This window comes from Solanum tuberosum, unplaced genomic scaffold, assembly GCF_000226075.1.
Source record: "Solanum tuberosum cultivar DM 1-3 516 R44 unplaced genomic scaffold, SolTub_3.0 scf00313, whole genome shotgun sequence".
In the NCBI taxonomy this organism is placed as follows: domain Eukaryota; kingdom Viridiplantae; phylum Streptophyta; class Magnoliopsida; order Solanales; family Solanaceae; genus Solanum; species Solanum tuberosum.
This window is the reverse complement of record NW_006239248.1, coordinates 279,364-295,718: the sequence shown is the minus strand read 5'-3', so window position 1 is coordinate 295,718 and position 16,355 is coordinate 279,364. Positions and strand designations below refer to the sequence as shown.

General features: G+C 31.6%; 2 protein-coding genes across 2 annotated transcripts; both read right to left on the bottom strand.

Annotated features, from left to right (window-relative positions):
- Positions 1-8,573: 8,573 nt before the first annotated feature.
- On the bottom strand, positions 8,574-11,459 carry LOC102601662 (pentatricopeptide repeat-containing protein At2g30780). The gene is made up of 2 exons (XM_006360481.2): positions 10,646-11,459; positions 8,574-9,981 (listed from the first exon to the last, which is right to left on the bottom strand). Exons 1-2 carry the CDS (start codon positions 11,042-11,044, stop codon positions 8,866-8,868), a joined length of 1,515 nt encoding a protein of 504 aa, XP_006360543.1. The 5' UTR covers positions 11,045-11,459; the 3' UTR covers positions 8,574-8,865.
- Positions 11,460-13,587: 2,128 nt separating this feature from the next.
- On the bottom strand, positions 13,588-16,072 carry LOC102601325 (purple acid phosphatase 5-like). The gene is made up of 8 exons (XM_006360480.2): positions 15,920-16,072; positions 15,259-15,465; positions 15,060-15,171; positions 14,708-14,934; positions 14,492-14,630; positions 14,192-14,412; positions 13,974-14,095; positions 13,588-13,879 (listed from the first exon to the last, which is right to left on the bottom strand). Exons 1-8 carry the CDS (start codon positions 16,070-16,072, stop codon positions 13,684-13,686), a joined length of 1,377 nt encoding a protein of 458 aa, XP_006360542.1. The 3' UTR covers positions 13,588-13,683.
- Positions 16,073-16,355: the final 283 nt, after the last annotated feature.

Genomic DNA, 16,355 nt, shown 5'->3' with positions numbered 1-16,355 from the left:
CTACAGTGTCCCCGCCCTAGCGACAGAATCCCGCCTCAGCGGCATGCACGGAACCAGTGAGCAAAATTAATAATTCCAAGACCCCATTTCACAACACACCTTCAACCAACAACATTCAGAAACTACCCGTTCACGCTAAGATCAATTTCGGGAGTTCTACTCGGCCGAATTGATTTCCGTAAAGTCGTACGGATTCCTTAATGTTTTAGCTATTTACTCAAGTAATCAAAATCATAATTAAATCACCCAATTGCTACCATATTTTCCTAGACTTTAATGACTCCGATTTCGTCCAAATCTGGACTAGGTTGGGAAATCTCAAGATACTGCAAAAAAAATTTCCGGCCCAAAATTTTTTCCCATTGGCTTTTCTATAACGACGGAACCCAGTCGTTACAATGAAGAGCCCATTTCTCGTTACTTCTTAAAACTGTTTATTTTTAGAAGAATTTAAAAAAAATAGTTTTTATGAAAAGTGTTTTTGCAAAAGAAGAATAAAAACAAATTGTGTTTGGCTAATTCACGTACTTTTGATAAACAGATTATGTTTGACTAATCTTTTTTTAAAAGTATTTCTGAGAGTCAAATTACAAAAAAAGACAGATATTAATAGATTCTTGATATTAAAATTATTTAATAGAGATAAATTATTTTAAATAACTATTATAGATATTTTAATTAAATTTTTATTTATATTAAATTAAATGTACATATTAAAATTTTCAATTAATATTATATATAGAAATACATTTAAAAACTATTCTACAAATTAAATCACTACATACAACAAAATTCACCACAAAAATAAATAAATATAGATATATTAAAAAAGATATGTATATACGGCAAGAATAGTTTGGTCTTGGAATATAAAAAAATTCTGCTTGTGCATTTGCTAATTTTTTCAATTAAACACAATTTTTTAGCTTCTTCCATTATCAGAAAAAAAAAAGTTTTTACTTCCATTTATAAACAATTTTACTAATTAGCAAACATCTTAATTTTAAAAAATAAAATAATTTATTTTTCTCAAAATAAGTATTTTTGGTCTTCGAACAATGCCAAACAGGCTCTAACTAAAGTATATTCTAAATAATGATCCATATATATCTTTTACTGAACATAGATTATAATACAAGAAAATAATCTCTTTTTTTGTGAATATTATCCATAAGATCCATTAATTAACGTACATATTATCCAACAAGATCCTTTTCTTTAGGCATTCTTGCTTCTAATTATGATTATGCATGCAGGTTAATTAGTTCCTAATCTAAACTATTCACATAATCTTGAGAAGCAGTATTAATTAGTACTCCAACGGAATTTCTTGAGATTGGTTTAAATGTTGGGGTGATAGACAGCTAGAAATATAAATTAAAGGATTGTTAATTAAGTTTGGAGGCTAAGGAAAACTATGGTGTTAACTTTACATAATTGCTATCGACATTAAATTTGACCAACGGAATTATAATTAATTAGGAGTGTGTATAATATGGTATTGTAGTTCAGTAATTTCGATTTTTTGATTTTTAAGTATTATTTTGTTATTATAACAAATTAATTTGGTACGATTTGATATTTAATAGTATAATAAATCGATAATTATATTTTTGTTCAATTTCAACTAAATTCTAATACTCAATAATATAATAAATAAATTGTAATTTTAAATTTTCATGATATTTCTCAATTATATCGAATTATATTTATTAATAAATAATAGTGTATTATACTAAATTGTATATGTAATTAGATACTGTATACCATATTTGATATTTTCTTGATAAATATTCAATACCATACTAACTACTATTTTTAATTTAAAAAATCATAATATCAAATCTGCAATTTCAATAATATGATAATTCGATGTTTATCGCAATATGCACACCCTAGCATAATAACCTACAAACTAATATAATTAAGACCCACCCCATATATGAGGAATATGTTTCCTCTTTTAACCTTTTTTCGCTTTTTCTTTCTTTTTTCCTTTTTAACAAGATTCTCTTAGTTAATAAGAGGCTATCGATACTAGCTGGTTGCAGCATGACTTTTCATGTATGAGGTCCCAAGATCGAACTTACACAATGTCACTTTTTAATTTCTATTTTTAATTCAGTCAATTACTCAGTTTTAGCTTTTCGGTGGGACTAGTTCATTTCTCTTTTGGCAGAATAACCTGGGAGACCCCTATACTTGACTTTGTTTGTCAGTTGGACCCTTCTATTCACCACTTTGCCAATTGAACCCTTAAACACATTAAAATACAATATTTAAAACCCTTTTTGAATGGCTCAAGGGTGTGTGTATTACAATTGATTCCACGTCATTTAATAATGCCACATAGAAAATTACATGTTAAAAGTCTAAAACCTCCTATTTCTTTTCATTTTCTCTTTGTTCAAATAGACCCATATACTTTTTTCACCTCAATTTCTGCCCTTCACTCCCATGGTATTGCCCATTGTTGAAGGTGTTAGTGCGATTATTAATTTCTCTTTGTATTAACCTCGTCTTAACCTAGAACAAAATTTGTTCTGCTCACTAATTTTTTGGTCTATGATTTTTGTGTATCTCGAATTTTAGGATTATGAAATTAGAAAAAAAAAATTATGGGATTTTTTTTATGTAATAGGAGAAAGCTAAAAAAATAATCTGGGTATATGATGAAAATGGAGATAGATTGATTTTTTTTCTCTTTTGGGTGTACGAGAAAATGAAAAAGGATCAAATTTTTTTGCTTCCTGCGTGTTTGATGAAATTGTACTAAGAGTATTTTTTCTTTTTTTGATGTTTGATGAAATTGGAGAAAACTTATTATATTAAAGGGAAATTATTGAAGAGAAAAGTTTATACAAGTGATGGAGCATATATATACAACAGTACAATTATACAAGTAGCAAAAATTAAAGAAAAAAATCAATTGATAATGAAGTATCTATACAAGTAAGAAGAAGATGAAGAAGAAGAATGGCAAAAACAAAAAAAATGGGGAATTTTTTGAAAGAAAATTTGAGTGAAAGGCCAGAGAGAGCTAAAATTTTAATTAATAATGGTGTTGGACTCATTGGAAAAGAAGATACATGTTACAAGGATATAAAGTGACTTTTTTGAAGGTCTTACACGCTTAAAATGTGTGTATTACACGCATTTCGGACAAAAAAAATCACATAGGATGACACGTCAAAAAAAGGGTTTAAAATATTGTATTTTAAAGAGTTTAAGGGTTCAGTTGGTAAAGTGGTGAGTAGAAGGGTCCAACTGACAAAAAAATGTATTTTCATTAGTTAAAACGTATGTTTCATCATTTATTTAATTTAGTGTTAATTAAAAAGAAATATTTTATATTACATAAATATATTTCGTATTCATATTTTAGTTATTCTATCTTCTATCTTACATAAAAATATTTTTAATTTTTAATGTCATCAAAAATATTTTGTTTTATATAGTTAAAAATAGTATTGTTATTATTATTATTTAAGAAAATCTTATTTACATAGGTATATATATATAAACAAATAAGTAAGTAATACGTTTAATTATTTTATCTGTAAATGACTTTTCTTTTATTTCTAATGTTAATATTAGATCATTAATATTATTAATAAAAAAACATATGTCATTGAATTTAAAAAATTAAAAGTACCACAAATAAAACTGTTCAAATTTAATTCATGTCACATAAATTGGGACAGAGAAAATAACATATTATTTAAAAATTATATCAATTTTATAAGTTACAAAAATTATAAATTTAATTTTTAAAGAAAATATATATTAAAAAATTAGTTGCTATCCAAATTTCATCAGTGTCACATAAATTACAACAAAATAAATAATAAATGTTGGCCCCGTGTTGGCACGGGCGCACATATCTAGTAATTAATTACAAGGAGATAAAATTCCCTCCATACAATTTGAATTTATTTAGGTGGAACTTAAATAAATCTCACTAATTTATAAGTTAATTACTCAGATACACTTTAATTTGTAATATTACGTATGTTAATAGATTTTGATGTCTCCAGATACGTCCAGGTACATGTATCTCGAATATATGAGGTCAAATTTAAGTGCAATTTGTTCTAGGTACATTATATCTAAGTGGAATGGCATGTATCTGGATACATAACAAAATCCGCTCGTCTCTCTCCTGCCTTGCTCACTGCTCTCCCATGTATCTGGTACCACATACATGCTAATCACTCACATACATACATATATATGTATTTAGTGTATATCTAGTGTGGTTCGCATGTATCTGTGATACATACGAATTTCGCTCGCCTCCCTCCCAATCTTGCTTGCTTCTCTCCATATTTTTGCGTATCTGATAGCAAAAATACATATTGTGTCTAAGTGTAAGATACGTAAAAAATTCTTAATTAATTGTAAAATACGTAATATATTGAAATTATAAATAAACATATATGATAGTGAAGTATATCTAATTATGTAGTTTTTCTTCCTTCTTTCTTTTTCGCAGCATTTTACTTTTCATATTTTCGCATAACTTGAAAGGGAAGGAATATTTTTAAATTTTTTGTTTATATTTGTTCATAGAAGAATAAGAAAAGGAAGAAATTTCCTAGTCAGAGAAAGGACTTGGATGCCTCTAGAACTTTAGTCTCTCGGAAGTTGCCTAATCATTTAATTTCTAGTCTTTATGAAGACCATTTATCACTTGGGTAGTTGGGTTGGCATGCAATTTATATATTATTCTAATCTATGTTGGAAATTTATTTTTCTTAATTTGTTTGCCTAATAGCAATAAAATGAGCTAATATTATAAAAGAAATTAGAGTAGAATTAGCTTTATTTAATTAATGTTATTTTGCTAAAACATCGAGTTCAGAGGCGGAGTCAGAATTAAAAGTTTGGGGGTTTTAAATTCAACACTAGTGTGAAAAACATTTCCACCGCCCCTTCTTTACCACTAAATTGTCAATGAATTTTGTTATAGGGTTCACAAGTTAATATATATATATATATATATTTAATTTTCTTAGATAAATATAGGGTCTATAGAAAATCTAGTGGGTTCGTCCGAACCCACGAGCCCCCACCTAGCTCCGCCCCTGCCACCACCAACCTAAGTTTTTTAATAACTAATGGTTTCAAGAAGAAAAAAAAAGTGTGTAAAGACTTTACACAATCTTTTTGGAGATTTGGCTTATTCATTATTTTGGTGTTTTATTCCCTTCACATTATTAGCCTTCAAATTTTTAATTTATTTTTTTTGCTATTAAAAAATAGCAGATACGGTTAGCATTGTTGTATTAGGCATCTTTAATTATTCGATTTTCCCCATCAAATACAAAAGAAATGGCATGTTTAGTCTCTATAGACTTTAGCATGTTATCTTTTTAAAAATAAAATAAAAAGGAGGCAATGAAAGGAGATTATAAGATGGAAAATCGAACTCTCATTAATAAGATGAAAATTCAGATATTCAACAACCAAAGTAATTAGATTTGATATATTATGTAATTGTTGAAAATTATGTAGAAAGTCATATATTTCAATCCTATTCAGAAATAGTAGTCAACGTGAACTTCATTAGTCTGAAAAAAATAAATAATCCAAAAACCATCGAAATTCATTCTGGCCGGGTCGGGATTTACTTTCGTTTTTGAAATTAATTAATTTCACGTGGACTAATATAAGTGTTGAATTAAAATTTTGGTGCGAAAAATTCGCAAAATCGAGGGTAATATTTTTTGTAGTAAAATGGTTATAAGGGAGGAAAAAAATAAGGAATATAGTGGCATGATTTTAATAGATAAGTGATCATTTAATTAATCAACACCAATTTTAGTGGTAATAAGCAAGATTACGATGTGATAATTAAAATAGATCAAATTATCCAGTATTAAAACCTTAAGAAATGGATCTTGTTGGATAATATGAACGCTAGTCATTATTTAAAACGTGATCCTAATCAATGCCATTAGTACTTTTTCCCTGTTTTGGATAATTTGTGTCCTGAGTTTTAAATGACAAATAAATTAAAAAAGAAAGAGGAAATAAGACAACTAGTGTCTTATACTCATTCCTATCCATTTTTTTTAAATAAAAATAATTATCATTTTAAAAAATCTAACATATAAATAATTATTTATTTTTGTTATGAATAAAGTAGGGAGAAGACTTATTATTACTCTTGAATGATATTTAGGGATTCACATATCTAATTTACAATGAAGAAAATCCCTTTATTTATAGGGGAAACCTAACTTGGTCCCCAATTAGGATTCCTAACAATTCCCTAAAAGGACTCCACATAATAGACATTCACTATAATACAAATATGTTTATAACAATTTTAATTTTTTTCTTACTCGATAAATAAGAAAAGAGATTAATATAGTAAAACAAATACTATAAATAATTTAGTTAAATTACTTTTTTAATTATCAAAAATAAAATATGACAAATAAAATGACGCAAACCGTAGTAAATAGTATGACTTGGTCACCGTTTCATTCTTGATCCGAATAATGAAAATAAAGCTATCCTTTTTATCATTTTTTTTGTAGAAAAAAAGAAGAGAATTTCAAAGTCACAAAAGGACTTGGAGTTGGAAGTTGCCTAATCATTTTTGCTTTGCACGAAGACAAGTTTACTTTGCCATCTTATTATGCAATTTATAATATATTTTTCAATGTTGGATACATATTTATTAAAATTATTTGGTATATAATGAAGAGTATACCGACTCCACAAACTTATATTCGAGCTGCGTAGAGAATGTAGTGTAAGCTAATCAATAGTTTCTTTATTCTCAAGTTCAAACTCGAGATTTTTAATTAACAGTGGAGTAACCCTACCAAGCCTCCTTCCTTATCAATCATTAGCTTTTGCCATTGAACCAGATGTAGCTTTCTTTTATCTGCATATGTATATCTGGAATCATTGTGCTCTAATTTTCTAAACACGAGTATGGATACAGTTGGATGATTATATGAATCTCAAAACTAGGCATACACGTGCAACACACATGCAGTAGTGAATCTAGTAAACAAGAAAACTCATATTTGGACATTGCTTGTTCAGGTGACATATATGATATAACCACTGCACTGTAGATTAAGGTCAGTGTAATCTATCAACTACATTTTGAAGACTATACCTCTCATCTTTCTTATCACAAACAACACATCAGCAATGCGACATCACACGGGCAAATCTGGTAAGCTCTAAACTGCTCGGATTCTGGTGTGGGTGTCCAATACAGATGCGGATATAGAGGTCAGATCCTTCATGATTTAAATTATATTATTCAGGGGTATGGATAATAATTCAAATATCTAAAACTAGAGTTATAAAAATGTCTAAATTATGAAACATTATATGGAAAACTTAAAAAGGTATTCTAAGGAGAATATTGATTAAGAGGAGAAATCCCAAAAGGAGGTAAAAGGAAAAGATATTCCATTTTCTTCAATTTTTGTTTTTATCTGTCCCGAGTTTGGATACTGACCAGATCCGGTAAAGATCTCACACCCACACCCATGTCATGTCGACACGGGTGGGGCACCATAATAGTCTGAGCAGCTTTAGGACTAATAAACCAAGTTTGTTTGAAGCTTTCAAGAAAGCTGTCTCTTGAGTTCGAGTTCGAGATGACGGACATAGGTCTCATGTCATATTACTTGGGCCTAGAAGTGAAGCAAATGGAGAAAGGCATCTTCGTATCTCAAGAAAGATATATAAAGGAGATTTTGAAGTTCAACATGTTCGATTGCAACCTCATGAATATCCCAATGGAAAGTGGAACAAAGTTGTCAAAGTTTGATGATAGAGAAAAGGTGGACTCCAATCTATTCAAAAATCACATGGAAAATTTTAAGGTACTTGACCTGTACAAGGCCAGATATACTCTTTTGCAATTGTAATAGTAAGTCGCTTCATTACTCTTAAATTACCGCAACAGAGTCATTTGAGAAAAGGAGCAACATTTATTGTAGAAAAAAAAGAGTGATATATTTGTAAACCAGCACTAGAATAGAGGAAGCACCAATTAGTATTTCCATCAATGAAGTGGGACAAAATGGGAAATCAAGGAGTGTAGCTCTTCCAGATATTCATGACGTTTCATATGAATAAATGCATCAAACGAACAACCACTGGAAGGCCATTAAGATACTTAATTCATGAAACAGAATCATCTATATTATTACTTGTTTTTTCCTTAGATCAAAACTGTAAACCCAGATTTGAATTTAGAAAGCAGGCAGGAAAAAGACGTGATAGAATATCAGTGAAACTCACCAATCAGAGGCAGTGGAACAACATAAATCTCCAAGCGAGTGTAGAGACAGAATCTAGAAAGAACAACCAAGAACAGAGAGCAGTAGTTATTGCCAGATTCAGACTTGTATTATAAAAGGTACTGGATAGCAGAAGAAAGAACATACAAACAAACTTAATACTGGATAGATGATGCTAAGACCCAGACAAGCTGGATGGCGATGAACCGAAAAGGCTGTAGAAGATTTAGAGCCACAAATAAAACAAAATAGAGAAGTGATACATGGCAAACAAAATAAAGGCATGGTATATAGTTAGGTACTATGAGAAGTCTAAAATACCCTCAATTTGAATTATATTGGCAATAAGCAGACATGTTGTTCGTGCATGCTTGAATTAACTCTTCTATATCATAGAAATGCTTTCATCACTCGAGATTTTAGCCTGTAATTTATCAACAACAAGAGGGAACAAGCAAAGGAGAAGAACAAAATAGAGTGTCATCTGCTGCTTCATCAAAATCCCAAATTCCAACAAAACTACAATCGGGTTAACCGTCATAGAACTATGATGGAAATGAAATTGAAATATGAGCTACCAACTTCATCCATTTATAGGAATTCCATATCCATGCCTGCACATCATACCCAAGACCTGATGAAGTTTATCCTTTTCCCCCCAAGTTCCGTAGGCTTTAAGTAATATCCAAAGTGTTTTCTTTGAAAAGTCCAAATTCACTTTATCCATCTCGCTAAGAACTTTCTCCATTTCAATGAGTCGCTTTTGTGATGAATACATAACCATCTTGCAGTGGTAAAGGGACCTGCATATTTTCCAACCAGCACATTCTGCACGGCTAACAAAATTAGCAAGTTTGTCCACTGCATTGTTTCGGAAGTAACTTGAAATGATGCAACGCATGACACCAACCGTTGTGACGGATGTGTTACATTTAAATGCCTCATTTATTGAATTTTCCATCTCATCTAATAGATCCTCCTTTGCATACAAACATATTAATATGACATTCAACCAAGGCCTATAATCATCTTTAGGAATCAACCTCATCAATTCCTCAATCTTTTGAACTTTATTTACATCAGAACTTTTACTATAAGCACATATCATAGATCGAATTAATGGGATTCCATGTCGATCAACATGACCTTTGACAAGCTCATAGATTTCTTCCATATTATCCAACTTACCAGAATGTGCATATCCTCGAAGCATCAATAAATGGGTAGTAAGATCCGGTTTGATACTTCCTGCCTTCATGATTCTATATGCCTTCTCCACATCATCCCACATCCACGCTGTGATATACCCAGCAATTAAATAGTTGTACGTACCAACATTTGGGCAGATACCCAAATCATTTATTTCCCGTAAAGTTGCCTCCATGTGATCTATCAGCATTAATCTTCCAAACACAGAGATCAGTATGTTGTATGTTACAATAGTTGGAGTACATGTTGCTTCCCTCTTCAAGTCCCGAAAAACTGATTGACACTTAACAGCCAAGCCATTGATCATATATGCAGTCATAAGGGCATTATATAAAGAGGTAGACTTGAGTTGCTTGTTGGAAGCCTCCTTGAATAGTTTGGCTGCAAGATCAACATTCTTTAACCTTCCAGCCACAACAATAGCCTTGGAATACTCCTCAACTGTCATGGGATTCTGGTAATCCAATTGTCTTCTTCTCCAGTCGAAAGCCTGATAGAAAATAGTCAAACTATGTTTACTTCCTCAATGAGGGAAAATGGCAGTAATCATAGACTTAACATCATCTCTTAGGTAAAAGGCATAGAGAAGAAATTACGTAATACAGTAAAGGCATACAAGAAAATTCTTCAAGTGTGGCTAGTAGAAAGGCACCAAAATACTATTGATTAATTGAAAGGACTGTTTGATATTACCAAAAGAAGAACAACTACTCGTCTTTCATCCAAAAACTAAGCTCCATCTTATCCCCCGCCTAATTTACATAATCTAATCATAAAAGTTGTACTCACGCAATAACTGTATGATGTCCCAACTTAATTGACCTTTGCAGGCAGGGGCAGATCCATCCTTTAGATATGAATCCATAACATCAAAATCATAACAGATAAAGGCTAAGAACCTTAAAGACTGAACCCATAGAGTTCAAATCCTGGATCCGCCTCTGTTTGCAAAATCAACAAGTCCTCTTTGACCACAACTCCATTCATATATTTGTTTTATGGTATCTTTCTTGTTCAAAGATTGGTGGCTATTGAGATTTATATAGTTTCTAACATACAAAAGAATAATCACATTCACTTCAATCATTGCAAAACAAAATCGGTTCAGTTATAACGAGGATGCTATCGTATGTTGCATAGAGAAAGAGAATCACCTGGAGCGCTAGTCCGGGCGAAGATTTTAGCTGCTGTAAGAGCTCAACAACCGCAGAACCATCTGCATACCTACTAAACAACAAATCCCCTTTATCTGCTAATATTTTCTCAAACTTTTCAGCATCACCACTGTATGCTAACAATTCATCCTTTAAATGTGAAACTTTTTCTCTCATATCTTGGTTGACCAACGAATCGGCAGGACTCCACCTATCTGCAAATAAAGTAAATACATGTGGCCAGGCGGCGGGTTGGGAAGAAGATGATGCCTTGCCTGCTAATCCTCGGATCCACAACGTATTAGCTGAACCTCGTCCGATTGTGTAACATGATGAGAACTTTTGGAGAATTGCTTCCTTCTGGAAAGCATCATGAATTCTCCATACCCTCTTCATCATTGACAATTGACAAATAAGTAGAGAGGTATCCTAATTTTACATAAAAAATACAAAAATGTAAGCCAACTTTGAGGTTTTCAAATGGCTAAATCAGTTCATTTGGCAGCTTAGATAACAACATCCACAGCATCACTAAATTAAATCCAATTTCCAAATTTATTTCAAAAGCCTGTTTACTAGTCAAATAAAACAATTTCAAACGCGACGGGAGCAGGCGGAAACAGACGGGACGCAGGCAGGCGGAGGCGGTGGCACCGGTGCAGAACTCTGTTTTTCTGTCGAAACTTTTTATCTTAACAGTCTCGGTGAAGTGAGTGAACAGATGAGATTAGGGTTGGAAGCTTAGACCCCCAAATTTTTTCCAACAAACAAATACGTATACAATAGGTATATTTTGTAAAAATTACATTGTATGTCCTTTTTGTTCTACCATTTAATTAATACACCCTATATGTTTTGTTTTTATAACGAAAAGCCGCTATTAGATAGCTTTCAAGAAAAATTAGTACTTTTCTTAAATTTTGTTTAATATTAAGATGTGTATATCTAAAATTTTAGTCATTTTTAACCTGTGTTTCAACTTTCAGTCATATATTACTGAGCGCATAGTCATATATGAAATTTTTTTAGAGAGTGTCAATTGAGTTTGTTAGATTTGTTATTGTGAAAAATTGATGATTAAGATTTGTTATTTAAGAAACACGAAACATATGTTTCAAATTTGAGTTTTTGGTGTTATCTAGTAGATTATGCTGGACATAAGAGTGACTTTCTTGTTAGTAATTTAGATGACTTTTTTTTATTCGCACCACTTATGGTCCATTCGAGAGAAACGCTTCCTATCAAACACTCTTTCATACCCAGAACTCGAAATCGAAATTAGATGACTTTTCACTTGTGTTCATGCAGTGATTTGGAGAGTTTAAGGCCTCATCCCTTTTCATAACATCTAATAGAATGAAATACTGATCTCTATATTAATGTAATGACTTTCATTTCATCATTGTTTAACAGAGTAAATATGTCATTGCCATCCAATATCATTTTTGGTTACAGAAGATGTACAAGACTTGTATGAAATATTAGAACAGCAATTATGTTGCAAACAGATCAAGTTCATGAAAATCTCTCTTCCTTTGAATAAAAATATGTACAGTGTAACTAATGAAGGATCAAACAGAAGTGGTTTGAAAAACAAAAATGAGTACAGAAATACTCAGTAATTTCTCCGAGGAACGTTTAATCTTGCATTACTCAGATCAGATGTCTTCTCAGCTATGTACCTGATGGGACTTTGAGCAAACCATGGCGTTTGGACGATATATTATATTATTATTTTGCTCATTAACTCAAACATGAAGCCTGGAACTAAATGAACTTCCAACACTAGTCTTATTTAGCATTCTGGTACATTCTTAAACACTCTGTAACATTTTTGTGTAGTGTAAGTAGTAGATGTTCATATAATTTACAGAAAATCTCTAGTAACAAAACATTTAACATCATATTCTATTTTCATTATGAATAGGAAAATGTGTAATCTTTGTTGAGGATCCATTATAGTTTCAATTGGCAGAAGCAGAGAGAGCACATTCCAACAAACAGCAATATCATTTTGCTGATGACAGATTGTACTCTCTCTCTTCTGTCAATAGAATTTCTCACTTTGAATCCTCAACCAAATCTTGTTTGTAAATATTTACGTTGTCAAATAAACTATACCGATAGCATAAAAAAATATTTATGTTGTTAATGTATGTAACTTAATAACAACAACAACAACAACCTACACCTAAGTCACAAACGAGTTGTGGTTGCCTGGTTGGCTATATAAATTTTTCGCCTTTTCTTGAAGCCCAACTCATATCAGTGTATGTAACTTAAAAACCAATAATATAAAGAAATGACAAATTCTTAGGATTGAGAAAAACACAAAGGAATAAAAAGAAAGAACACTTAGCTAAAGAGTAGTGAGGGGGGATGAAGATTATAGTTGCAAATGGTCAATTTATAGTGAAGACTAGACGAGCCAAAGAGGGGCAAAAGATTTTAATTCTCTGTTGGCTATTATTTTGGAAGGTACTTTGTATTTAGAGAATCTATTAATTAAAGGCATAAATAAGTGAAGTTCATTTTCATGTATATTTATTACATCTTATGGCATTGGACAGAAGTAACCTGTAATACATACTGAATTTATATGGAATTAGTATTGATGATAATGAACTTTCAAACCTAAAATTGATGTTATATTTATCTATTTCTAGTGTTATAGATAATGACTTGATGTGACACTGCCAGTTATATTTAATAGTGGAGCTGTGGAGGAGAGTTTTATTTGGTTAAAGATGAAAAAGAAAAAAAGAATATTTGAAAATTGAAATTCAGAAAAAAAATATATTAAGAAGTTGAAAGAAAAAAATAAGTACTAAGATTGGAGAAGGCATAAGAAAATAAACTTCCACCTACTAAGGGTTAAGGTATACTCTCTTCGTTCCATATTAGTTGTCACATTTTCCTCTTACACGGTCTTTAAGAAATCATAAATGGGAACTGGTTTAGTACCCGACGAACTAATCTAATAGAACACATGGTTTCTAGGAAAATAACAACTGCACTGCCTACCAAACATGTTACTTTCAAGCCATAGAACTGGTTTCCTTTTTAGGATACCAGTGTCTATTGTAAATCCACAAAGAATCTGCTGCAACTCGTTCACTGTCTTGGTTACGATGCCAAGTATAATAGGCGTGAGTTCTGTTCTTAATTTCAAGAATCGCGTGACCAAAACTTGCTTCGCGATAAGCTGAGTAGCTCGGCTGTGGTTCTGTAAAACTGCACAAACAAAAACCAGACAGACTCCCATCAGATACTCTTCTCATTACATCAGATTAAATAAAAATGAGATCAGAACGAATAGAAGTCTAACTTGTTAGCAATGCCTTCAATATTTCCACCATCCCCAATTGTTATGTATATAGGCGCGGAAGGATCTTCAATTGGAGTACTCTGTCCATTTGTGATGTTGTACATAACATTTGATACTCGTTCCTACGAAATTGTCCATGTGACATATATACCTTTAATCAAGACCTATACACATTGGTTCAAGGATGAAATTTTATAGGATAGAGTTGAGGGGCCTACCGAGCGTTCATAAGAATGAACATGTCCTGCAAACACCATGTCAACTTTGTTCTGAACAAACCAGGACTCGAACATCACTCTCATGCTTTCACCTTCCATGTAATGATAGTTGTTACTGTTGTACCATGGAGAGTGAAGCAGAACAATTAGCCACGGAGTTTCAGTTCTGTTAACCTTTGGGAATTCTTGTTCAAGCCAACTATATTGTGGAGTATATTTACCTGAACAACATTATATAAGGTCAGTTACTACACAAACTGAGACTACTAGCAAAACATGTTGTTATAATGTAGTACTTACCATAGGCTGAATAAGAGGATAGGACTATTATATAAGTCGATGCACGTTTGATTGAATACCAAAGAGGAGATGTACTCTGAGATGCCTTGTAGGGTACATGATACCTATGCGTGTATGGCTTGAATGGAGTATTTTCACCCTAAAAACATCGAAAACACACTGAAAAAGAGTTGTTGTTTTATGAACTATTAATAACACATTGAAAGGAAGCATTACAATCTCAGGAGCAAAATCAAGTTCATGATTGCCAGCAGCAGTAATCCAAGGTTGATAGGCACCACTCTTCTCAATAAAGCGGCCAAAAGTATCCCATCTCACGTTGTCATGAAACGGGTAATGATCTGCATATGATAAATCACCTACAACCAACATAGTTTGACCTTTTGGGTTCGACAAATAATGCTCCAACGTTTGATTTGAGTCAAATGTTTGCCCCAAATCCCCTGCATCCAAGTATATCACATTGTAACAGACATGCATCCAGAGGCGGATATAGAATTTAAACTTAAAGTTAAACTCTTCAATCATGCCTTCGTATGAATCAACTTGTTTAGTACTCAGTACTCACCGATAATGCCAAATGTGTAAGGAACATCTGGTCCAACTTTTGGCGGAGTTGTGAAGGAGAATCTTCGAGTAGAATTATGTTCTCCCAGTTGATATATGTATGTCACATTATACTGAATTTTGACAAAAAAAAGAAGAGTAGAAACAATGTATCTCGAAGAATCAAAAGCAACTAGAAAAAACACAAGATATATATATACCTTTAGTCGTTTGATTGTGGCATGGTGGATATAACCAGAAGTGTAATTATAGTATTTATAAGATGTGGTTTTAGCATGAGCTTTGTGTTTGTGATGATGCTTGGCCCCTTCTTCCCAAAAGGTCACATAATTTGATTGGCTTTCTAGTGGTGTTACCCATGAAACAATCACACTTCTTCCTATATGATCTCCTTGTGTTATATGAACCTGCATAATTACATCATAAATAATAATAAAAAAACATCATAAATCAATGGATTGTGATAAAATTTCAAATTCAAATTCGTAAAGTTCAAATCATCAATGAATCCCCCTCTATTAACCTCCCTTTGGTGGTATACTACATTATTAATTACTTAGTGAATTTGTGACAATGAAATTAACTGGACCACCAAGGAGAACGTGTAACAATTGATTTGGTCTGATCAATCCTCTATTCTATTGTTTTTTGGTAGGTTTCTTTTTAAGTAATTGATGTATGACATTATACATACGGAAAAAATACGCTCTATTCAAATATTGTATTCATAAAAATAATACACTAAGCTATAATAGATAACATAATACAATACAGTACGAGACAATTCTTAATGGAACAATATGCAATAACGATCCAAACAAAGCGCAAATAAATAAATTAATTAGTGACAAGAAAGTGAACCTGCTCGGGGGAATTATAACCAGGGGGAGGAGGTAAATATTCAATTGGGATGTCAATAGAGGCTTCCGATTTTCTGATATAAGTGCTTGTAACACCTCCATTGCAAAAATAAAAAACTTGTAGCAATAAGAAAAATATGATTAACCTATGCATTGTTATAATACTAAAGTCTAATGATTTTTGCTTAACCAATAAAGAATAATTAATGTTTATATATAGTGATGACCAGAAGGAGATGATAAGTTGAAAACAACTACTCTACTAATAGTATTGTATAACTCAGAAACCTTATTTATCTCGAATTTTATTTAGGTTATCTAATCTATATATATTTTATGTCTCTTCACTTTCGTTGACTTGTAATAGACAGCCCAAAAATAGCAATTTTATTTAGGAAAATACATTTTTAAGGAGGAATGATTTTTATTTTTGATCG

What these genes read in the sequence shown, in the direction of transcription:
- LOC102601325 (XM_006360480.2), bottom strand. Translation starts at nt 16,072, where the DNA reads ATGCATAGGTTAATCATATTTTTCTTATTGCTACAAGTTTTTTATTTT. An exon ending in TTACACATTTGGCATTATCG is followed by an intron (nt 14,935 to 15,059) that starts GTGAGTACTGAG and finishes ACTTGGATGCAG; the next exon opens with GGGATTTGGGGCAAACATTT. An exon ending in ATCCTCTTATTCAGCCTATG is followed by an intron (nt 14,413 to 14,491) that starts GTAAGTACTACA and finishes AATGTTGTTCAG; the next exon opens with GTAAATATACTCCACAATAT.
- LOC102601662 (XM_006360481.2), bottom strand. Translation starts at nt 11,044, where the DNA reads ATGATGAAGAGGGTATGGAGAATTCATGATGCTTTCCAGAAGGAAGCA. An exon ending in CGCCCGGACTAGCGCTCCAG is followed by an intron (nt 9,982 to 10,645) that starts GTGATTCTCTTT and finishes ATTTTCTATCAG; the next exon opens with GCTTTCGACTGGAGAAGAAG.